Here is a 25,390-nt window from a genome sequence, read left to right on the forward strand (position 1 = left end):
ATTTTATTCATTCATTCATTCCTTCCTTGGCAATTTCATACGTGAAGCCGTTTGTGTTGGTCATCTCTATTTCCACCCCCCAGCCCCACTCCCCTACCTTTTCTGGTGTTTTATAAATTGGCAGAAAGTTATACTTTCTGTCATTTTTATTTAGAGTATATCTCTTTGATAGAGTACTAACTACATCTTAAAATTACATATACATTTATTTGGTAATGGTGGGGCATGTTTTGTCGTGGGGCACATGTGTAAGTCTGAGAACAATTGTTTTTTTTTCCCTGTGGGTCCCAGGGATAGAACTCAGGTTGTTGGACTTGTGCAGGCGCTTTTGCCTGCTGAGCTTCTCGCTGGCCCTAGCTGCAAGTCTCCTACAGGTAGTGAGTGCATCTCTGTGACATCAGGGTTGGCTTCTATTTGAGATAATTTTCTTGTGGACATTGCACAGCATTACTTTTAACATGGCATTTGCTGGTCACTGGGAGAGTGGCCTTTGTGTGCCTTGAGTCATGGTAACCTTTGAAGCCTCAGGGAGTGACTTGTGTTTATTTAAAATTCTTGGTGACATTCACTGGCACTGTCTAAACACTTCCCCTACTATCCTGGAGGTGTTGGTGTGAAAGTTTATCCTGAGGTTCCTCAGACCTCATCCTGAGTTCCTTCCAGTGAGGCTTTGCTAAATCAATGCTCTGGTTTGTGGACTCAGCGATTGTATGAAATGGTGTTCCTGTTTTCAGCCCAGCTAAGAAAACACACTTGCCTTTAGGGATGATGGCCTGTTCTTGGGAGTCAGTCGGCCTGGGTGTTTACTGGTCCTTGCTCCCAGTCACTCTGCCCCTCACTACTCTGTCTCACTGACCATTTTACATGCCAGCAGCAGGCTCTCCTGACTCAGTTAAAACTGGAGACTAGTAACCCTGCAAAGGGAAGGGCAGGCTAAAGTCGAAAGTCCAGTTTCAGTGTGAGCACTTTAAGGGTGTGCCTACAAAGGGCTCACGCCCTGGCCATTCTGATAGCAGTTTGTTTGCAGTTACAATAGGAGGAGGGTTTCTGTGTAGAAAAAAACCACACATCATTAGATCCAAAGAACTAAGAGCAATTCTCAGGGACCTTTAAGTAACTAGGAAGTACAGTTCAGAGTTTACTCAAACTGGTCACCCATTAAAAATAAATATTTTTCTCTAGTATGTCAGTTTTATAACTATAGTCCTGTGTTTAACATATCCAGGCAGCTTCTTGAAGCATACTTAAATGGAATTAGTGTGGCCTGTAGGCTGTATATATAGAAAGAAGCCTGTTGTTCTCAGCTACAAACCTGTACAGTGTGTGGCTGTAGTGAACACTGGAGGCAGTTTAATCAACTTAGAAAAGGTCCAGTAGAAAGCTAGACATAGTATAAGCTGACACTGAGATGTTCCAGGGTGTACAACTGCAGTTCGCCGTCTTCAAGGGTCAGTGTTTTATAAGCTAAAGCATATTTCATTTGTGTGTGATATATATTCATAGCTAGACGTCTTGAGTTTCTCCTGCCTTTTGATTATTATGAAAAACGAGTAGTGCTTCTATGCATATGGCATGCAGATAGATCTGAACCTCTGGTTTTATTTAAGTATGTACTCAGGAACAGAATAGCTAAGTCACTGACAGTTCCTTTAGCATATATGTACGTACACACACACACACACACGCTCGCGCACACGCGCGCGCACACAGCTATACATATTGGTAGTGTTGGGGAATGCTTGCTAAGCAAGTTCTTTTTTTTTTCCGGAGCTGAGGACCAAACCCAGGGCCTTGCGCTTGCTAGGCAAGCGCTCTACCACTGAGCTAAATCCCCAGCCCCAAGCAAGTTCTTTTACTAAAGTACATTGTCATATACTTAATTCTTTCAGAATTGCTTTGTCACTGCTACAGTGGCTGCAAAAGCTATGTGATTTATGCCATCCTTATATTACTCATCATTAGTAATTTTTTTTTAAAAGATTTGTTCATTTTATTATATATATAAGTACACTGTAGCTGTCTTCAGATACACCAGAAGAGGGCATTGGATCTCTTTATAGATGGTTGTGAGCCACCATGTGGTTGCTGGGAATTGAACTCAGGACCTCTGGAAGAGCAGTCGGATGCTCTTAACCGCTGAGCCATCTCTCCAGCCCCATAGTAATTTTTAATGTGTAAAGAATATTTTTGTGTCTATACTTCTTTTTTGAGATAGGGTCTCTATTTAGTCCTAGCATGTCCTGGAACATGCTATGTAGCCTAGGCTGGTTTTGAACTCAGAGATCCATCTGCCTCTGTTGGGGTTAAAGGCTTGCAGCACCATACCTGTAGTTGTCTTTTTAATGTAATGGTCTGTAGTTTGCTCAACCTTTTCAGTTCATATCCCCTCTACCCCTTTTCTCTTTCTCTCCTCCTCCTCTTGTCTCCTTTTTTCTTTTCTCTCTCTTCAAGGATATCACTTTGTATAGCCCCTGTGGGCCTGGAGCTAACTGTGTAGCCCAGACTGGCCTCAAACTAATGGCAGCATTCCTACTTCAGCTTCCTGGGATTATAGACACGAGCCACCATGCATAGTGGCACGAAAGCCTTTTAGGACTGTGCATCTATATTGCCAGATGTTCAGATTTTTCAAGTAAACCAGAGACCCACATTTTATTTGAAATTATTCCACTTAAAAAATTTCAAGCCAAACCAAACAGGGCTGCTCTGGCCTGGACTCAGCCCTTGAATACCAGATCGTTATTATCCTTGCCGGAATCTCTTCCCTTTTCTGGAGTCCTATCTCCCCACCTGCACCCTTGAACTCTCCTCAGGGCTCAAAGCAATTTCTTGGGGTTGCTAAATTGTGCCTTTCCCTAAAGACCAAAGTCCCTGGGGCTTCCTTGTTGCACACTTTCTTTTTCCTGGTGTCCAGTATCAGCTTTTGTCAGGAGTGTCCCATCCACGTGCTCAGAATATCTGACGCCTGCCAAGCACTCACTGTGCCTTGTCTCCCTCCCCTGCTGATGAGTGGTCCCTCCTCTCCCACCAACCAGCCTTGTTCTCCACACCCTAACCAGCTGGCTTCCTAGTCTGCCTCTTGGCTTCTCATTCTGAATGAATTCTAATTTTATTGTTGCTGTCTCAGGGTGCAGGCCCGATAATTGCCAACCCCTTCAAAGCCTTTCTGGACATCTTCCAAACTCCCCTTGCTGCTACCATTCCTTTTCCCAGTCTCTAGCTTTACTTTATCCAGACAGCTTTGAGCCTCAAGACCACTCCCATCAGTCTCTGCTACTTCAGAGTCACCTGACCATTGTACCCCCAACCCATGCTGGTGCCACAGTCTCCCTCACCTCCTCATTCTTCCTCATTCCCGGTGTCCCTGACACAGAGGGCTACCACACAACTGCTTTGCAGGTTCTGAAACCAAACTATTGACTATTTACTGGCATTTAAGAAATGATATAGACCAGAATCTAGACATGTAAGCGATACTATGAACACTACTATTTCCTGACTGTCACACTGTGAGGGCGGTCTCAGAGAATGGCCTTAGGCTCCCAGAGTTATCCCAGGTTATTCATCTTGCCCACCACATCTTCAGGGAGGCCTCTGTCATGCTCAGGCTTGGAGTGAGCCATTAGAGTCCAACTCTGTTCAGACTTGTAGGCCCTTCTGCAACCCAGCCATTAGACCTTGCTTCATGATTCATACCCTCTCTGCCTTATTTATCTGTTTGGGTGTTCATCCCATCTTTTCTTTTAGTTTCTATCCTATCCTTTGCTGAACTTTTACTCTCTTCAAAGCCTGTCTCAAATACCACCTTCCTTCCTTACTGAGATGTGTGTGTATCCATGCACATGCATTTGGAGGCCTGAGCAGGACTTTGGTTCTCTACTGTATCAGTGTCCACCTAATTGCTTAGACACTGGGTGTCTCACTGAACCACTAGTTTGTTTAGATTAGGCTAGGTTGGTTGTAACCAGGCTGTACGGAGCTACTAGTCTCTGCCCCTGCAGGCTGGGTTACAGATTCCTGTAACTGTGTGGGTGCTGGGGATTTGAACTCATTCAGGTCCTTATGCTTGCAGAACAAGTACTCCTACTCACTGAGCCAACTCCAGAGTTCCACCATTTGCTTTAAAATCAATCAGTCACACAAACAAACCAGGGTCTCCCGATGTTTAGCCCTGGTTGGCCTGGAGCTTTCAGAAACTCAGTTGCCTGTGTCTGTCCCTGGAGTGCTGGAGTTAAAGGTATATGCCACTATGCCAGGTCTTGTTTTTGCTTTTTTGAGACAGAGTTTTACTGTGTAGAGGTGTCTAGTCTATAACTTGCTATGTAGACCAGTTTGGCTCTGCCTCACAAGTGCTAGGATTAAAGGTTTGCACCACGACACCAATACTCACTTTTTAAAATTAAAACATTTACTGTATTTTATATAGCCATACACATTTTATTTTCTTTAAATATTTGGATCAATAACAGTTTATTAAAATGTCTTTTCTTATGCTCTCTTTTCTGTTTCCCAAGGGGCTTAATTCTTTCATTTTTTAAATTTTTACTTATTTTTCGTGTGTGGCTCACTTTCCTGCATATATGCATAGCTGTACCATGTGTGTGCCCAGTGCCTACAGAGGCTAATAGAGGGCATCCAATTTCCCCAGGACTGTAGTTAGAGATGGTTGTGAACTGCTGTGTGGGTGCTGGATAGGTATTGAACCCCTAGTCCTCTGGAAGAGCAGTGTTGGAGAAAGTCTTTCCTGTTAATGTGTAGAACTTTTTTGATGCCATAAAATGATGTATTTGTGAAGACTTGGGAGTTCTTAGCTAGAGTTGAGGGATGAGGTAGTTAGCAGTGTCATCAGAGCCCCTGGGGCAGAGGGTATTAACTGGGTGGAGATCAGGATGCTGTCAAGGTTCTGTAGTGCCCAGAACAACTTCCTGCAGCAGAGTCAGATAATCCCAAATACCAGTAGTGCCAAGACAGGAACCCTGATGCCACCAAATCCAAGGGTCCAAGGGTTCTAAGTTGTAGGGCCTTTAGGGCTTTGTATATCAGGAGGAGAATTCAGAAATACAGCTTGAGTCTCTAAAATATGTATATGTATATGTAGGTATGTGTGTACACACACACACACACACACACACACACACACACACACACACATCCTATTTTCTCCATTACTCTTATTAGACTACATTACTCTTCATTTTAGTTTACTGAAATTTATACTAATGGAAAGAAACTAACGTGTGTGTGTGTGTGTGTGTGTGTGTGTGTGTGTGTGTGTGTGTGTGTGTATCTGACCTCAGTATGCAATCAAACTATAGGAGTAAATGTCAAAAGACTGTATATGAAGAGAATTTTTGAATAATTAGGCTATTTTCCAGTGGATCTGTAGACAGAATTCCAAAACAACAACAACAAGAACAACAGAAACCCAACCAACCAAAACCCCAGAGCATTAAACATATAAATCAACCATGACTGGAGCTAACCATGTCACTGTGGTTAAGAGTACGTGCTGTTCATGCAGAGGGCCCGAGTTCTGGTCCTAGCACCCACATCTAGCAGCCCACAGCTGCCTGTAACTCCAGCTCCAGGGGAGTGTGGCACCCTCTGTCCTCACTCATAACTAGACGTACATGTACACATAAATAAATAAATAATGGTAAAAATACTATAAGAAAGAAACCAACCATCCTGGCGGTAGTGGCACATGTCTTTAACCTCAGCACTGGGAGGCGGAAGCATGTGGATCTCTGTGAGGTTGAGGCCAGCCTGAACTGCAGAGTGAGTTCCAGGACAGCCAAGGCTACTAAACTTGGTTGACAAACTAAACCAAACCAAACTGAACCAGAGTTAACATACAATGTTTTAAAACTCCCCAGATATCTGTATAACTTACTGTTTATTTTGCTCTTACTTATTTCCTCCCTGTGGAAAGTAGCTTCTGTGAGGGCCTTGCCTGTCACCCAGCTACCAGAACCAGAACACTCCCTGGCTTTCTGCAGTTGTCCAGACTGTGCTGAGTGCACACACCCAGCACTGCCGCTCCCTCCCTCAGGGCTGCGAGGGGAAGTAGAACTTTTCCAGCTCAGAGTCAGAGTTAATTCTAAAGGTGACTGGCTGCCTGAGCTGGCCCAGCCACCTGGCGCCTGGGTTTACCTTGCAGTAATCCTGTTATGTCTTAACTGGGGTATGCTGTGTTGAGGAGGCCGGGGAATGGGCTTTGCTCTCTCGCTGCAGCACTTTGGTTCCGCATCCTGGGGAAGTGTGGGCTAAACTGCTTTTGAGAGAAGGCATCCATTTGTGCTCTGGCCATTTGCTATTTTGCTGTTATCTCAGGAAAAAACAAAACAAGCCCCCAAACACCAAACTACTGTCCACTGTCCTGGGAGAGGGGACAGCCATGCTGTTGTCACTTTCCAGTTGGTGCGGTGCAGTGACGGGGGCTCCAGCCAAAGGCCAGCCCTTGAGTCAGTCCACTGTGCTCTTTGTCCTTGTAACCAGAGCCCATTCATGAAGGTCAGGGCGGGCCTGCCTAGACAGCTGGGGGTCGGGGCTCTCTAGACTGCCCAGAGCCTTGCTCGCTGCCGCACCGCAGGACTGCAGACACTGCTCCAGGGAATCGTGTCAATCTAAAATTCTTCTTCTCTGAACTCTGAAAAGTAAGATTTTGGCATTTCACATTTTGGATGAATTTTAAATTTTATCACTTATTTATTTAGATATAAGATATTGCTATGTTATAATTTACACTTTATGTGGGTGTCACTGTGCCTAGGTTAGGCTGATTTAACAAAATAATCTTTAAGTTTTAGCTGAGTCATTTGGAAGTTACTGTGGTAGCCTATTTTAAATAGAATTCATTCGATAGTACTGTGGACACCTCTTTATCAGTTCTGTAACTTTTTCTTTTTCAAAAATATAAAATTTAACTTGCATTTCCTTTATGGTATATACTCCTTTTTTTTTTTTTTTTTTTTTTTTTTAAGAAGTGAAGGAAACAAGGCAAACTTATTGCCAAATAAGCATTGAGTCATACATAACAACCTGCTAAAGAAACTGGAAAGGGAAATAAAAACAATACCCTTTGGTAACTGGGAAAAGGCATAACATACATGTGTAATGTTGTATCCACAGGAAAAATAAAACTTGTATTATTTTTAAAGATTTATTCATTTATTATATATAAGTACACTGTAGCTGTCTTCAGATACACCAGAAGAGGGCATCGGATCTCTTTACAGATGGTTGTGAGCCACCATGTGGTTGCTGGGAACTGAACTAAGGACCTCTGGAAGAGTAGACGGGTGCTCTTAACTGCTGAGCCATCTCTCCAGCCCTATTTTTTTTTTTTATTAAATAAGAAGTTATATCTTAGACTTAAGTGCTTATGCCTTCTAAGAATATCAGGAATCAGGGTGATACCTTATTATTATTACAATTGTAGTATGATATGTATATATACATATATATTATATAATTTTTAATTTGCCACCTTATGCATTGTTTGCATATATTTGTGTGTAGTGTGTATGCCTGTGTGAGCATGTGTGTGAGCATGTGTGTGTGCATGTGTGTATGCTTGTGTGAGCATGTGTGTGAGCATGTGTGTGAGCATGTGTGTGAGCATGTATATGAGCATGTGTGTATGCTTGTGTGAGCATGTGTGTGTGCATGTGTGTATGCTTGTGTGAGCATGTGTGTGAGCATGTGTGTGTGCATGTGTGTGTGCATGTGGAGGCCGGAGGTTCGTGTTGAGTGCCATCCTTCACTGATCTCTTCCTTGTTGAGGCTCTCGGCTCTCTCAGTTGAACTTGGGCTGAGGATTCCATTAGACTAGCTTGCTCCAGGAATGTCATCTGCACCTTCTGAAGGCCGGGATTATAGATGGGCACCATGCCCACCCCACGTGCCATGGGTGCAGCTTTACCTGCTGAGCCAGCGCCCCAACCCCTATGCTGGGGTTTGGGGGAGCTGCTGTACTGTTCTCCACCCTGGCTATGCCACTTTCCATTCTTAACCCCACACATGGGTTCTGGCTTTCCCACTCGCTTTCCTGTGCTTCTTACCGTCTGTTTTAATGTTCTTACTTTGTTTTTGAATAGTATCACCCCACTGAACGTGGTTACTTGTTTCTGTTTCCCGACTGCTTGCCAAAGTTGTGAATCTCTCCTTTCTACTCCTTTTATTCAAAAGAAACACTGCTTGCTGTGCTGGAGTTCTAGGCCAACTCAGATGTTTCCATTGCTTGTGAGACCATTGCTCTCCATTCTTATGGAATAAAGGAGGCATGTAAGATATGCCTAGTCAGCTGTGAGTGTAGCCTCCCCTCAGGAGAAATCGGAATGAATGCTATTGTAGTTAAATCTCCCCTTTAAAGTCAGAAACAATAGCCCACCTCACCAGAGTGGAATGCTCGATGGTGGGGCTCTGGTTTGTGAGTTGGACTAGAGCTGGAACAGAAGCTGGGGTGAGCTTCAGCACCTAATACTTGATTGGACTTCCGTGGGTATAAGTCAAGGCCTGTTATTGTTTTGTTTTTTAAACAGAAGAATTCAGGTTCATCTACATCCTCGTATGACCAGGATAACTTGTATCTTCTCAGATGGCCGGAGGATGGGTACATTATCCTCTGAGCTATTGCAAAAGCATTCTGAGAAAACTTCTACACTGTTATTTCTCTATGACATATCCTGGTTTACTTAAAGTGAAATACCTCACATTTCAGGTGTTTGCTGTCTGAAATGATTCTGAGTGGGTCACGTGATGTGTCTAATCATCCCAGCTTCCCTATGATGAACACAGAAGTACACACATGTTCAGTAGGCAGTTTCCCCACATGGTTATTAGCAGGGACATGAAACAACCTCCTAGAACAGCTTTCACTAGATCTTAGGAGTGAGTGCAGTCTTCCTCCAGGGTTATCCCCTTGGCTGCTTTTCACAGCAGTTAAGGTAATTATTATACTCGCTGGCTAATCCTGGACACTTTTTTTTTTTAAAATATTAAAGGCAGGTTTATTGGGAAGCTACTTTCAGGGGAGTTCACTGGCCCCCAAGGATTGAAGCCAGGGTAGTCTCCGTGGTGAGGACTGGGGAAGAGGAGGAAGAGAGAGGGCTCATGCAGAGAGAAGAGAAGGAAAGAGAGAGAGAGCAATCTTGGAAACTTTAAAACATTGCTCTATGAAGTTAGCTTTGATTTATTAGCCTCTCTTTTATATGTGTGTGGATATTTGTTTGTGCACCACTTGTGTGCCTCGTGCCATGGGAGCCAGAAGAGGGGATTGGATTCCCTAGCTGCCGTGTGAGTACTAGGAACCATACTCTGGTTATCTGGAAGAGCAGCCATGATCTTAACTCTGATCCATCTCTATAACTTCTTATTGTTTTTTGTTTTAAATGTGACATTTAGAACCACATAGTCTGGGTGGCGCTGGTGCACACCTTTTATCCCAACACTCCAGAGGAAGAGGTAGATGGATCTCTGTGAGTTTGAGGCCAGCCTGGTCTACAGAGAGTTCTAGGACAGCCAGGACTACACACAGAAACTCTATCTCGAAAAACCAAACCAAACCACCACTACCATCCCCCAAATCCAAAATATTGACGTTAAAAAGATTAACTCTGAGTTCTGTAGTAAGTTGATAGTGGAATAAAAATAAGCATTCTAGACTAAGTAAAAGGTACTTCCTTGGGAGTGAAGATGGCCACTTTGTTGCCACTGAAGTTTTCAGCACTAGCTCTACCTGTCCTGTTTCCGGGGAGGGGTTATAGTTCCCACCTGCTGTCTCAGGCAGGCCCTGTGTGGGTCACTGGGTTTGTGCCCAGCTGGAGCTGTAAAAGCTTGTTCTTTTGAGTGTGTACAGGAGTTTGGGAGTTTCACTTCCTTGATCAGAAGAAGCTTGCATTTGGTCTCCATGGCTTCCGGCTTGAGATTTCCAGCTCAAATCCAAGTCTGATCCACTTTAGTGAGAGATGGGTTTTACTTTCTTTGTGTGCTCTCTTAAGTAGTTGTGAAGGCTTAGTTCTTTTGTTTATGTTTTCTGGAAGTTAGCAATAACAATCTTCTCAACATCACATCTCATAGGATTCTCATTTAAATTTTTTTTGCATATTATTTTTTTAAGAAAAGGCCCTGTTATGTAACCCAGACCGTCCTGGAACTTGCCCTTGCCTTGGCACACTGAGTGCTGAGATTACAGACATGTGCCCCACTTTGACCATGGACACTTCTTCTTTTTCCATGTTGGGGTTTGAATCTAGAGAAGGGTTTCTCAACCTTTCACAGGGGTCACCTCAGACTATCAGAAAACACAGATTTATATTACAGTTCATAACAGTAGCAAAATTGCATTTATGAAGTAGCCACAAAAATAATGTTATGGTTGTGGGTCACACACATGAGGGTCCCAGCAGAAGGAAGGTTGAGAGCCACTGCTCTGGTCTCATGCTTGTTAGGTAAGGACTCTACCATAGGCTTCACCTCCATCACAGGGTTATTTACTTACATGTATGTCTGCTTCTCCTGTTTGCAGAGTGAGCTCTCGTAACCACTGGGTCATCTCTCTAGCCTCAGGCTTCGTAGCTTTTACTTCTAAAACTGAAATTAACAAATTTATGATGCTATAGAAATATAAATTTCATTGTATTATTCCCCGGCTTACTCATGGAAAAGTAGAAGCAAAAGAAAAGGGAAAAGTAATGGAGCCCTGATTACCAGAGGAGGATGGGCTATAATTGTTTGTCCTACTCTGACTCCCCAGCACTGAAGCTTTTATGCTTGATATGTGTGTTTACATGTATGTGCATTTGTGTACATGTGTGTGTGAATGTGTGAGCACACGTGCATGTGCTCATGTACGGGTGTGCATGTGGAGGTCACTGTTCCGCGTGTTTCTCTCTACCTTGTTTTTTTGAGGCAGGGTCTCACTAGCGTTGCTGGCCGTGAGCTCCCAGGTACCCCTGGCTCTTCCCCCCAGGGTTGGGGTCCCAGAACTTTTTTTTACATAGATTTGGGAGATCCCAGCTTAGGTTCTTATGCCTATATGACAGGTACATCACCTGAGCCATCTCCAGAGATCCTAATTTAAAATTTAATGTAATTTATTCATTTGAGACAGTATCTTATGTAGCTGGCCTTAATCTCTTGGTCTTCCAGCTGCCACTTTCCAAGTGCTGGGGTCACACTGGGCACCACCATGTCCGGCTCCTTCATTTGTAGTGTTGGATGGTTGACCGCCTACCGTGTTGCACTCTCTGTCTTATTCCCTCTCAGACCCCCACTTTGTGCTGTTTGCCCTGGGATCACATCCATGGCTGGGCCTTTTATCCACTATCCTTTGCTTAAAGCTTCACAACTTGTTTACTGTGCCACTGTAAACATTCATCCTTACCTAGCTTGTTCCTTCCTTCCTTCCTTCCTTCCTTCCTTCCTTCCTTCCTTCCTTCCTTCCTTCCTTCCTGGTTAAGGGCTGGAAGCAGGTTAGTGCTGGGCGAGGGCCTCACATGTGTAACACCCTGATCTATTCCAGCGCTAGTACAAAAAAGGAAAAAAGTCTCATTAGAAACACAATCTCTGGTCTTCTCTCTGCTGTAGACTTTGGGGTGATTCTTACATTTTGTGGATTTGTCTCTACAGAGGACAAGGACCTCTGCTTACACATGCGTCTTTGTTTTAGAGAAGGCTTGCTGCCTGGTACCCTGGGGGAACTGAGAATGAGAAATGGCCTAGCCCTTGACTTCTCATAGTTGAATTCTTGAGTTACAGATTAGTGATGTACTCTAGTAGTGACAGCAGCCACAATGGCTGTGGAAGATGTGTGAGCAGCTGCTGTGGAAGGAAGGAGGGGTGACTGCCATGGATGGGTTGCTTTGATGGTGGGACTGTTCTTTTTTGTTTTGGTCGTGCCATGATGGACTCAGGGCCTTACACATGTTACGCCCTCACCCAGCCACTAACTAACCTGCTTCCTAGTTCTTAACCAGGCTTTCTTAGATTTGTTTACCCTTGCCCAACCCTCTGTCCCAGCTATCTCAGAAAGTTGTGATACACATTCTTTGGGGTCTTTTCTTTTCAGTCTGTTTCTACAGACATAATTTTGCACAGCTGTAATTATATTGTGTTCTAAAATGGTTTAATGTTTTAATGAAATTCTCCTCGAGTTTTTCTGTAGAGCATTGCAGCGACTTTCCCTTTTCATGTTTAGCTTTCTCCTGTAGAAGTCACTGTTTCTTTTTATGATCCTAATGATTTTTATTTGGTGGATTAGCTGTTTCCTGGAGTGGTTACTAGTCAGAGAACATGGAGGTTTTACAGCTTTTAAAATATATTGCTTACCACTTTTACAACGCTCACAGCATTATTTGAAAGCTGACAAGTTAGGCCTGACCCCTGATGACCTTCCACTTTCTGGCTCCTGATCCTAGGGGGAGTGGTCAGGGCCACTTCCTGGTCTTAGAATTTGCCTCAGATCAGCTTGGGCGCGGCGTTAGAAACCTACCTAGAGGACGAAAACTTTTCATTCCTTAGGAGAAATTCTTTTTGACATACTTAACTGCCTTAGGGACTGCATAGCCTGGGAAGTTCAGAGAGTGACTTAATCAGGACTTGAGACTCACCATCCTGATCCCTAACCTTGGAGGGAGAATCTGCTCTCAGTTTTCGGGAGCTAGGGTGCTGCTCTGAATCCAGACAACAGGGACTGCTCAGACACAGTGTTCCATTTTCTGCCCTTATGTGCCTGTAGCCACAAGTGGCCACCTGTCTGCCCTGGGAGTCCTGTAGAGAGGGACAACTGGTGACTCTGTGTTCCCTTTTACTGTAGAACCTCTCAGGAGGGGATGTCTGGAAAACAACCAGTGAATTCTAATTTAACAGTACTTTAAAATTTCTATGAGAGAATTATTTGATTAAAGAATTTGGGACTAGACTAAGATTACCATTTCTGGATGAGATTAATTTTAGAAAAACATTTCAGCTACTTTTCTGTTTTAGCTGGTATATTCTTAGATTTAAGGATGAGGTAAATTTCTCTTATTCTAAGGAATAGAGTATTACTTGATTAATTGTAGTTTTACTTTTTCTTATAATGTATAATGCCATATTACATTTTCCCCAAGAGAATTCAAAAGGTTCTTTTTTTCCTTTAACTACTATCATTAACAGTTTGCTTTGCCTCTTGATGAATTTTAATTACAACTGATATTTCAGCAAGACCTGGAAACCACTTTCCAGGTGCTGTAGGATAGCTGCTGGTCACCTGATCATTGGCTGCTGGGACTTAATTTTACATTTAATTTAATCTAAAATTTTACCAGTTATATCCACACACTAGATTGTAGTTCTAGAAATTTCAGTTTATTTCTCTTCTAAGTCTCTGGAGATTTAACTTAGTCCCCTAGTTTAATGTAAATTCTAGTCTTTAAAACACCTTCATCCATCGTAGACACAAATAACTATAGAATTTTAGTTAGAATTTGAAAATTAACAAGGGAAATCAGTAGGTTGGGATTTGAAGTATTATTCCTTACTTAAAATTTAGAAAATGATGTAGACTTCAGTGTTAACATTTCAGAGCAGTTTTCAGTGCTTGTGTGTGGGGATGTGTCTGGGACTGCAGTGACTCCGGAGGACCTCTTAGGTGTATCTACCTCTGGGGTGTATCTTGCTGCCTGCCCCTCTGTGAGTTTTCAGGCTCGTTGTTGTGTATGTTTCATGGTGGGGATGCAAAGTAGAAATGTGTGGGCTCTTCTCTTCACAAACATGACAGTTAGCTTAGATTGAGTCCAAGTGGTCGTCCCGACTTTGCTTCCAGAGGGGCAGTTATCTTTAGGGCAGCTCTGTGTACCTGAGGGCCCCCTGTGCTGAGTCCCTGAGGAGTGTAGACCTAGGAGACCTTTATTGAAAGGAAAAGTGTGGTGTTGCTTCCCAGCACTTGTGGAGAGGGTGTCTCCCTCTGTCTTATGCTTCCCACTTACCTTCTCCTCCTTTATCTTAGCCCTCCTTCCCTTTCTTTCAAAATCCTGTTGCAGGGACCAATCAGGTCTGCTTGTTTGCAAGCAGGGTTGACTTTGGAATTGTCATGAGTGGAGAATTTGTAATCTAGATGGGATGGTAAGTTACTGACAGATAATTTAGTTCAGTTCATCTCTGGATCCCTTGTGAGCGGTGTTGTTACATGCTTGGTCCTGGCACTTTTCGATCATTTGGATAATGTTCATATCAGTAGCTCTTTGATGATGTCAAGTACATCTGCCTGTTGAACCTGCTGCTGCAGTTAGAGCCTGCATCTGATGGCATTTCCTTCCTTTTTTATGTGTAGGTTGCACAGAGCATTGAGGATCATCATCAAGAAGTGATTGGCTTCTGCAGAGAGAATGGTTTCCATGGCTTGGTGGCGTATGACTCTGATTATGCACTGTGCAACATCCCCTACTACTTCAGTGCCCATGCCCTGAAACTGAGCCGCAATGGGAAGAGTCTCACCACAAGCCAATATCTGATGCACGAGGTTGCCAAGCAACTGGACCTGAACCCAAACCGTTTTCCTATTTTTGCTGCTCTGTTAGGTAGGTGGAGTGGTGTGAAAACTGTTTTGTAAGGGAGCTGTACATAAGCATCCTGACGTATCTTTTGAAGAGTTTTCTTCCTGGATGCTGTGGTGTTGTGTCAGAGTGAAAGAATGGCTCTTCATTGCATTCTATTGTTTGCTTTTTTGTTTGTTTGTTTTTCGTCTGCTGGTAACGAATTGTTCTTGTTTCTAGTTTCTAGCATGTTTATATGTTGCTCATATGTTCTTCAGTCCAGGCTAGAGACTTACTCTGTGATAGACTCAACATCTTAGAGAAAGAACATTCTGAATCACAAATCCTAGCACATGCCTCCTGTGATATTAGTGATTAACCTGGTATCAAAAATTGTTTATAATATAGAAAATATGTGCCTAGCATGGTGACACAAGCCTCTAATCCCAGCATGAAGGAAGCTGAGGCAGGAGGATCACCACATCCAGGCCAGCTTCTGATATGTAGCAAGTTCAAAGCCATTCTGAGCTACCCAGTGAGCTGCCGTGTCTCATAAACAAATGTGCTCAAGAGATGACTCAACAGTTCTGATGTAGAGGACCCGAGTTCAGTTCCCAGCACCCATGCTGGGTGGCTTGTCTCTCCAAGTATCTGCACACACGTGCACATATTTCCATGAGGAAACATACATATATGCATGTGATTGGCAGTAGAGTGAGTCTTGGATTAGAACGGTGGCTCAGAGGTTAAGAACATTTACTGCTCTTACAGAGGATCCCACCCCTGTTTGGTTCCTAGAATCTTATGGTGGGTCACAGCTATGGATGCATAGCTTCAGTTCTAGGGGATCTAGTGCCCTAAATGTGTGGGCATCAGGCACACAAGTGTGTGGTACACATGTATACTTAGACACATACAAAACACTTACATATACACATACAAAAAAAATAAGGCTACAATTAGAAAGATTTTTGCCAGGCAGTGGTGGTGGACACCTTTAATCCTAGCACTTGGGGAGGCAGAAGTAGGCAGATATATGAATTTTAGGCTAGCCTGGTCTACAGAGTAAGTTCTAGTACAGCCAGGGCTACGTGAGAGAAACCCTTTCTCAAAAAAACAAATATATATATATTTTTTTTTTTTCCATATTCCTAAAGGGACCTCCCCTCCCCCCCAAAAAAAAACCAAAACCACCACTCCAAACAACATCAGTAACAAACCCAACAAGTCTTAACCACAGAGAAAGTCCACCACAGGACAAAAGCATTGTTCTGATTTCCTTCTCTTGGCAGGGTAGATGCTACTATAGAAGAAAACAACTCCCTTTTCATTTTGTTTTGAGCTGGAGTCTTACATAGCCCAGGTTGGCTTCCAGTCACCATGTAGTTGAGGAGGGTGAGCTTGGATTCAGGCCTTCACATCTCTGCTCCATAGGTTGTATGTGTATGACATCACACCCAGCAGAAAAACAACTCCTTTAAAACAAAACAAACTCTTGTGAAAATCCATGAAAAATCATTTGCTTTACCCAGAAAGGATAGGTTTTATGTCCTAGCTTCCATGACTTAACTGTTCTCGAGACGTCACACGTCTGTGTCTGCCCTTTACTTTGCTCTAGCCTTCCATAGTTCCTTTCCTGTCCACTTACCCTTTCTATCTGCGTGTGTCAAGCTACTGTAAAGCCCAGCTCTAACTTTTGAGTCCAACTGCAAGTGTTCAGTTTTTGGAGTGAAGTTTTCCTACGGTGTACCTCCTCGCCTCCCTATTTCAGAGACTCAGGGCCCTTTGGGAACCTGCATGGTCTCTAGCAGAGTTACTGTGCTTCCTATGGAGTTAGCCCATCTAGGAAATCCATTAGACTGAGTTATTTTTGAAATTCCTGTCTATCAGGAAGGCAGGTGTATATAGGTCAGAAGTCAGTTGGATGACATTCCTTAGGGACAACTGTTCACTTTGCTGTTGTGGCTGTTGTTGTCTTCTTTTGTTTTGAGAATAGGGTTTCTTACTGGGATGTGGAGCTCACCAGGAAGCATAGGCCAGCTGGTTAATAAGCCCTAAGGAGGATCCATTTATCTCTGGCGTGAACATACACACACACACACACACACACACACACACACACGCACACGCACACGCACACGCATACGCACACGATTCATGCTGGGGTTATGAAGGATGTGCCATTACACATATTTTCAGAAGTTAAAATTATTTGTTTCTGATGCTAAAAGTATGTTGAGCTGGACACACACACTCAGAATTTGGAAGGCTGAGTCAGGAAGATTGGGAATTTGGAGCTGGCATGGGTGACATTGGTCCAGGCCAGTGGACTATAGAGCATGTCAAGAACCTATTTTATTACAAAAATTGGTAGGTAGGTAGGTGGCACATTGTATAGATGATTCCATGTTTACTCAAGTACTAAGCAAAATGTCTTTTTGGCTAGATTTTGAAGTATGGATGAGTACTTAATTTTCCCTTTGAGAAACACTGACTATATTTCTTAGGAGTAATATCAATCATACTTTTCTAGATACTTATTAGAAAATTTTGAAATAAGTGAAGAAAAAAATTCCACTGTAATATTTTGGCGAGGCGTGTATCCCCACTACCCAGGAGGATGAGGCAATATGATCATAATTTATGTCCTGTTAGGCAACTTAGTAAGACTGCCGTAAAACAAAAAAGTAAAAGGGGATAGGGCACAGCTCAGTAGTAGAGTAATATTAGCCCTATGCTCAATTTCTAGTAGTTAAAAAGCTTTCCAGTTAATTTGAGGTATAGAGTCTAGCCTATTGAATTAATAGGTAAATTATTGTAAGATTTATTTTTGACTTTGTTATAATTTCATCATCTTTAAAGCTATTTTCCTTTTTTTTGTAATGAAAATACAGTTATTTAAATTTTTATTGTAGGGAAGTTGAATAGACTATACATTTAAATGTCTGACTTAAGTTTTTTTTTTTTTGCAAAGTCCATTACTGATACTGGAATTAGCTTCATATTTTAGGTTGAATCTTTAAAATAAATCTCTGACACTTCATATTTCACGGTTAAATTCTGTGCAGTCCACTAACATTACTAAGTGGCATGAACCCAACTGGGACGTACCTGTGCTGTTCTGGACTTCCTGGGGCTCTATACTGTGTGTTGGGCTAATGTGCTGTAGGCAGTGTTGTGAATGATTGCACTTTGTGCCATTGTCTGTTAGCAGGTGGATAATGAATCTGATGTTTTAATGTGGAAATGATTAAACCATGATGCAGTATCAGAGTTACTTAGAAAATAACTACTTTTGAATTTCATCTAGAGTGCCAACACCCTGTAGGTGTTAGTGTTTCAGGCTCTCAAGCCCTGCTGTGAGGGGCTCTTTGAGTTCTAGAGGCAGGACAGACAGATACTGTGTGGTCTGTGTTCTGCCATGGTACTGTGTATGGTGATTCATGCTGTAATACAGTTGTCATTTCATCTTCTTAAGGAAGATTTTATAACTGCAGACTCCAGATCTGCCTGTGTAACTAACTGTCAGATAATTTTGGACCACAGGTGTTTCAGGAACACATAAAAAGTTAGGTCTGGTTCCAGTGGGACCTCCCACGATCCGTAGAGTGACTTTGCATACTGCTGGGAAGTTGTTTATGTGTATAGTATCGTGAAGTCCTTAGTGCGAATGACGTCCAGACTGAGAACTCACTTGGTGCTGGCGTCAGCTCTGTGGAGCCTGCTGTGTGTATTGTTCATGGTACAGTGTGAAGAAATGGTCGGTGTCCGCTTGGAGGCTGAATGTGAGTTCTGTACATGGTGTAGAAGTTTCCGGTGTCACTGATAATGACGACTCTTACATCTACATTTATATTCTAGGAAATCACATACTACCTGACGAGGATCTGGCTTCCTTTCATTGGAGTTTACTTGGTCCAGAGCATCCGCTCGCCTCACTGAAGGTACAGACCCAGCTTCATTTCCAGCTTTTGACCCACCCATGTGACTGCTATTGCTGCTCCTACAGTACCTTAAGGACTTTACTGAAGAAGGGGGCATGATGTGCGGGGAGCAGTGTCCTGTGACTTACCTTAGGATCTGCTCTGTCTTAATAGATAACCATGCTTCTCTCCTTTTTCTCAACACCTGTGTGATAAGCAAACTTACACATTGCTTCTAGATTACCTTCAAAGAATCCTGTACCTAGCTAGGCAGAAAGAAACCTTTGAACTTCAGTTTTATAAATGAACATTTTTGCTTAAAGTACTAAACTTGTTTCAAAAATAGATAATGTTGTCTGTCACTTAGATCAACATGTTTTTGCAGTTTAAGGATTTCATGATGTTTTTCGCTTTTCTACAGTTATAAAGAAGTCTATTGAAATGCTTTTTGAATAATGGGAGGGTGGTTGATTTACTGGTTTATTAACACGGTATTTTCTTACTTGTTTTCCTTTTGGTTTTTTGTTTGTAATGGAGATGGACATCAGAAAAGGGACATTTCAGCAGGGTGCTCTGAAGTGAGGAGGTCGTGGTTTGTTGCAAGCCTAACAGAATGAGTGAGGTTGCCGTGGGCCATGAGGACACTCTGGCTGACACCTACCTCGCAGTGACTGCTGTTATCACTTGTCAGATGCTTTAGGAAATGCAAGGGTGGGACTTGGACACTGTCTCTTCCAGCTCTGGAACCAACTTCCTTACACTAGAGGGACGGAAGGGTGAATTTGGTGGTTTCTAGAGGTGTGCTGCAAAATCTGAGTTTGATCAGAGTGACCCTCCTGCCAAAATGTAAACAGCTCTAACTGGTGTTTACTTTCAAACACGAGCTTTTCCTTCTGCACATTATTGATTTCCTCAAGGGAAATCTCTCAAGTAGATTTTCTTTTTTTGTTCTTTCCTGCTTGGAACCTCTTTTTCCTCTCTCACCTGTGTGCTTCAAAATGTTTTCTTTTCTCTGAAATGGTTCTCATTAAGACTGTCTTGAGCTTCTCTTGAAAGTTCATCTCTCTTTACTCTTAGAAGCCACTTGTTTTCCTTTTGCTTTTCTGTGCTCTACAGAGAATAGCTTTATTCTTAGGGCCTGCTTCCTGTCTTGACTCTGAGCGCTTGCTGATGAGTGGAGTAGAGGCTAGGAAGGTGCTGTCTCCAACAGTGGGACTGCAGGACTCCACCTGTGCTCCTTTGACCTGGTTAGCATTGCAGACACATTCTGGACACTTGCTTCTTGGGAGATTCTTTTTTCCTCTTTTAAGCCTTAAAAGAAATGTAAATTTAAGGGCTTTGAGTGGAAGCCTGAGACCTCTTGCTGTGTGCATATATAGTCATACATTCAGCTGAGCTGCTCCGGAAGCCTGAGTGTCAAGAGCAGTTTGTAGGAACCAGCTTAGAACGTTTATGTAATCCTGAAAGGATAGAAGACGTTGGCCCAAATGCACAGCATCGTGGTTCAGCACTTGTTGACATTTTGCCATAAATTGTATGGACGTGGCCGTGTCTTGTGGCTGGAAACCGGTTGCAGGTGTCACAGCACTTCACCTGTGCCTTTTTCACCCTGCACATCCCACTGACGATGACCTGCCTCTCAGTGTGTTGCCGTTACCAGTAGCAAAACTCACAGCAATTCCCAAATAGGAATTTGAATGTTAGGTATATGTTCCATTTTTCCTTAAAATTTTTTTTTTTTTATTTTTTGGGAAGTTGGGAGGAAAAACTAAGGGAGATTGGGGAAGAATTATAGGGGAAGGAATAAGAGATGAGTTAGATCCAAATACATTATAAGCTTATGAATAATTAGGTATTTAATAAAAATTGTTTCCATTCTTTACTTATTGCTTGTATGTGTGTGTGCTCATACATACACACTTGTGTTGGTTAGAAGTCAAAGGACAACTTACAGGCATTGGCTTCTTCTTTCTATCATGTAGGAATCGGGAGACTGAGTTTAGGTTGTCAGGCTTGACAGCCAGCATGGGACCCTGCTGAGTGATCCTGCTAGCCCCACAGTCTAGTTTTCCAGAGCTCAGCCAGTGCCCTTAACCACCGAGCCAATCTCTAGCTGCTGTTGACCACGTTTCTTCATGTTCAGATTTCTTTGGAGGCATTTCTTGTAGAGCAGCGTCTTACCGTCTTTACGAGGTTGGGAGGGCCAAATGGCTTGGTTTTCTTTTTCTTTTTTTTTTTTTTTCTCTCCTCCCTGAATAGGACTGATAGGTATCACAGCTGCTGTTTTAATCTTTCTCTTTTTTCATTTATAAGATTAATTCTATATCTTAAAAATTTGGATTCTTGCTACTTTATTTCCATAATACTCATAGAATTTTAATTGGTTTTAAAATTGATATTTAGTTTCAGATTGAAGCTTTTCTTCCTCTATTTGAGCTTAACCTTGCTGGTTCCTCATGGTTCAAGTAGAAATCTTTGCTGTTTGTTTCATCTTGCTCTTTGCAACTTTAAACCCTTTTCTTCTTTATCTTGTTCCAGTGTGCTGTGCCTTGAGTTGCTTAGAATTGTTAGACAGTAGGCCATGTAGGAGGAACTCTCTGAACAACAGTGTAACACAGTTGACTCTGGCAAATACAGCAAAGGTGCTAGGATAAAGGATGGGACTAAGTGAAGCTGTTCACTCCGGAGCATACAGGAATTTTTAAAAGAATCCAACACTGTATGCCAAAAAGGAAAACTCAAAACCTTTAGAGACAGTTTCATCTTTTAATTATTTAATAAAGAATGACAAATATCATGGATAAGAAGCGAGTTGTCCATAATTTATATGGCTGAAACTCCTCAATGTGCTTACAGCACTGGGACTCTTTCTCCCTCCCCAACCCTGCCCTCGCCTCCTTTCACTGTTACATGTTTTCTGTAGTTTCTGTAGCCCAGGCTGGCCTTAACAGCTGCTCACCTCACTGGTTAATACCTGCAAAGGGACAGCTCGTGTGTGCCCTTGTTAATCAGTAGCTCGTGTTTATCGCCAGATTGCGAATGCTGTGCTGGGCGCATTCATCGCCCGGCACTGATGAGGGGGTGGGCAGCAGGTGGCTAGTTAACGTCTCGGTTTCTTTCCTTGCTCTCCATTTCCTCTCCCCTCTTCTGTCCCTTCCTTTCTTGTTTGAAACAAGGTGTCACCAGTGTAAACATGACTGGCCTGGCATTTACTGATTAGATCAGGGTGGCCTTGAACTTGAAAATATTCACAGCTGCCTCTGCCTCCCAGTTCTGGCTTGGGTACTTAATCAGTGGCATTGAAAATCATGCACTGTAGGATCTTGGCTTTGAAGTCCGTTGCTGAAGTCTTGGGTGACTCTATTAATGGGGACCCTGATTATGTCAGAAACAAAGTAACCTGGGCCAGGGTAGTGACTTAGGGGTTTGTCAGACTCCCACACCTGAGGCTGTGTGTAAGCTCATGGGCTGTAGATACAGAATGCCACGTACCCCAGAGTGGTTGGAAAGACTTGGGGAATACCCTGTTTTTAAGTACAGGGAAACCCTCACTGTAACCTTCTGTCGGAAGAGAGTACTCTTAGTGTATAATATTTTAGTTTCACATATATATTGTAAAGATCACTTCTTGTACTTATGGTGATGAATGTCAGATCCATAGACCTTGGCCCAGCATAAAAACCTCTGCTGGTCATCCTGCTGCGCTCACTTTGGGGGGGCTTGGTGGGGTACAGTGTTCTCTCAAGTGCCATGGAAGGCTTTGGCAGCTAGATGCTGGAAAGCTGAACTAGCCTCAGGCCTTGAAGTCTGTGAGCTACCATTCCTACTAGGGGCACCTGACCCTGCTGCCCCTGTGCTGTGCCATAGTTAGCTACTTTGCCTCTGCATGAGATTAGTGACTGGCCTCCCACAACCCAGCTGTGAAAGTGTTCTGTGATAGCTTATTTGAGCCAATTCAAACCAGATTAGATTATAGTAAAGGTAGGTTTATTGGGGAGCCGCTCTAGGGTGAGCAAGTTCACTGGCTCCAGGGACCAAAGCCAGGGAAGTTGCCATGGGGAAAGGTGGTGGTGGAGTGCAGGAGGGAGAAAGAGAGAATGAGATGTGTGTATGCTCAGAGGAAGAGAAGAGACCCAAATAGCTGGATTATATAGGGAGGAGCCTCTGGGGGAAGAGCCGCTCATCCCCTGGACTGGAAAGTTTAGGGTTGGGACCAGGCTATGCCAGGTAGGGGTTGAGGGATGCTGGGAGAACCTGGAGGCCAGGTCTGCTTTGGCATATAAAACATGCACTTTAGTCCTTTGTCCCAGGCCCCAAACCAAACATTCTGCAGAGGGCTATGAGCGAGGAGGCGTCAGCCATTGCCTCGCGTAAGGCCCTGGCCACAGGCACATACTAGACGTGATTTTTTCAAATGTGCTTTGTGGATTTTATATTATTCTATGACTTTTGTGTTAAGGAATTTTGAATTTTGGATGGGTATTTTGTTTTTATTTTTAAAAGGTCTTATCAATGTTGCTAGTTTTAACTTAAACATATATCATCTCTTCATGTTGCTGGTTTTCCTGAATCTCGAGTTTCTGGAATGATCTAGTGTCCTCCTGCCTCGTGTGTGTGTGTGTGTGTGTGTGTGTGTGTGTGTGTGTGTGTGTCTGTCTGTCTGTCTGTCTGTCTGTCTATGTCTTGTTGCCCCCTGGGGAGGTGGGTGCCAATGATATTTACTGTTTGTTGTTACTAGCCTTAGTGTCTGCTGTGCTGGCCCTTGTCCTCGGGACTGTGGCAGCAGAACCCAGTAAGCCAGTGGCACTGTGGAGACAGCCTGCTCGTGCCTGGAGGCTTCTTGTGTGTCATGTGAGCACTAGCTTGGCAGTCCAGTGGCTTTATTATTCTGGAATATTCTCAGAATGAAGTTGGGCTTAAATTCAGTAAACAGAAAGGTGGGCTTCACTTGGGAGCTTTGTTATCCTGGTCCTAGCATAAGGGGCAGCTCTGTCCGTAGTCATCTTCTAGGGAAGGACTCCTGTCTGTCTGTCTGTCTGTCAGTGTCTCACTGAAGACAGCCAGCACTGCATCTTTCACACTAGGGCAGTCTGTAGCTCAGTTAGAGCAAAGACGCAGGGCCTGAAATGTGAGCTCTTCCTGGCCTCTGCAGAACACAGTGGTAGGCCGAAAGGTAAATAGATGAAAGCACTCTTCCTTCTTGGCCTTTAAAAACAACGCAAGCAAAGCATAGCCTGACTGTACGAGAAGAAAATGGGCAGCCAACATGACACCTCATACTTGACCAGACACTCTTAGTGCTTGGTTTTTATAGTTTTCCTATTTCTTTTTCCATGTTTCCTCTCCAGACTCCAAATGGTAGAGAAATATATAATATGGGAATGAAAGCCACTCATAGTCCAACTCAGGAAGAGAAGTGCTTTTAGCATGTTTGTCTAGTCTTGAGAAGTAGTTGTACCTGCTGCTGTTTAATGCCAAGTTATGCTCGGGATGTGGGCTAGCCAACATTTGTGTGTTGTTTGTTTATTTTGATATAGGGTCTCACTGTGTAGTTCCAACTGACCTGGAACTCAGCATAATCCTCCTGTCCCTGTGCCCTACCCTCTCCCAAACCACCCCCATCCCAGGTGCTGGGATCACAGGCATCTGCCACCACTGCTGGCCTAGCGACCTGTTCTCAGTAGTTAATATAAACCCTAAGAACCTAGATTTAGTGTGAAATTCATTCTTTCCTCATCTTTAATTTACCTATTGGATTGCTAAGTGGAATGCTTTTAAGTACAAGATAGCTCAAAGGCTTTCTGCTTCATGAAAATAAAGGCAGAAAGTATATAGCTCTAAGGAATTTGCTGCAGTCTGTTGGACTTCAGGAGTGCCTTCTGCCCGTGCCTTCTAGGTCAGGATGGGCTTCCTGTCATCATAACAACGCGAAGAAAGGGGCTTGGACTTCCATGCACGTCTTAGTGGGTCTGTGATAGAATTGTCCTTCTATGTACATCTTGGTGGATCTGTGATAGAACTGGGGAGTGGAATATGGTAGGTATTTCTGAGAACCCTGGAGAAAGCCAGGAGGACGGGTGCACGGGGCGGGGGTGGGGCGGGGTCGCTTCAGGTTAGTGTCTGTACCTTCTGTGCCTACCTTGCAATGATGTGGTTTGGTACTATGTAACAGCATGATGGCAGTAACTCATGTGCTGCCCGGTAGAGTCTTGGCTCTGCTCCCTTACTTCCTGCTCAGCACTTACCTTACACTGAAAGTCAGGACAGTGCTGGGGTGACGTGACGTTCAGTACTGCTTTCTAGTCTCTGTCCTCACTAAGCCCTCACCCTAGACAGATGGCCAGCACCGCATCTTACTACAGCCATGTACTGGAGGTTCCAGGGCAGCTCTGTTTCCTAGAGGATGTCATTCTTGAGACATGACCACAGGCCCAGGATTGTGCTCAGTATCACATGCTAGCACGGTTGTGGGTGTATAGATTTAGGACAGACGCGGTTTTTGAAGACGACAGAAGGTGTGCAGCCTGGCTTTGTGCCACTTACTGGCTTCTTCAAGGGCCTTGTCCACGTTGGCTTCTCTTGTTGGTCTTTTAGAACTAGCCTTTCCTCCTGGCTGTGTTTAATATGGCTTTCTCTATAGGAGCCCCCCACTTTCTTACTTGCTCAGGCTCAGGCTCAGGCTCAGGCACTACTGGTTCCTATATTCAGTTCTACAGTAGTAGTAATCTTCCTGTCAGCAATTGCTGTGTTAAGACATAAAACTCACATACAATCAATCCAGGACTTTATACAATTTAATGGTTTTAACATTCAGTGTTACATAACCATCATTTTTTGTTAACTCCAAAAGAAATGATGTTCTTATTAATACCGCCCAATTCCTTGATAATGAACTCTACATCTCTTCACTATGAACAGAGTCAGACACCACACCGTCTTTGTGTTTGTTTG

At 43.4% G+C, this 25,390-nt stretch overlaps 1 protein-coding gene across 2 annotated transcripts in view; it reads left to right on the plus strand.

Moving 5' to 3' along the window:
* Positions 1–25,390, plus strand: part of Fam120a (family with sequence similarity 120 member A) — an 83,588-nt gene that overhangs the window by 4,370 nt on the left and 53,828 nt on the right. For both annotated transcript variants that reach the window (XM_087590004.1, NM_001191816.3), the window contains 2 exon segments: positions 14,315–14,561; positions 18,378–18,460. In XM_087590004.1, the coding sequence (XP_087446130.1) occupies positions 14,315–14,561; positions 18,378–18,460 (330 nt within the window).

Source organism: Rattus norvegicus, chromosome 17 (assembly GCF_021556685.1).
Source record: "Rattus norvegicus strain SHRSP/BbbUtx chromosome 17, alternate assembly SHRSP_T2T, whole genome shotgun sequence".
Classification (NCBI taxonomy): Eukaryota; Metazoa; Chordata; class Mammalia; order Rodentia; family Muridae; genus Rattus; species Rattus norvegicus.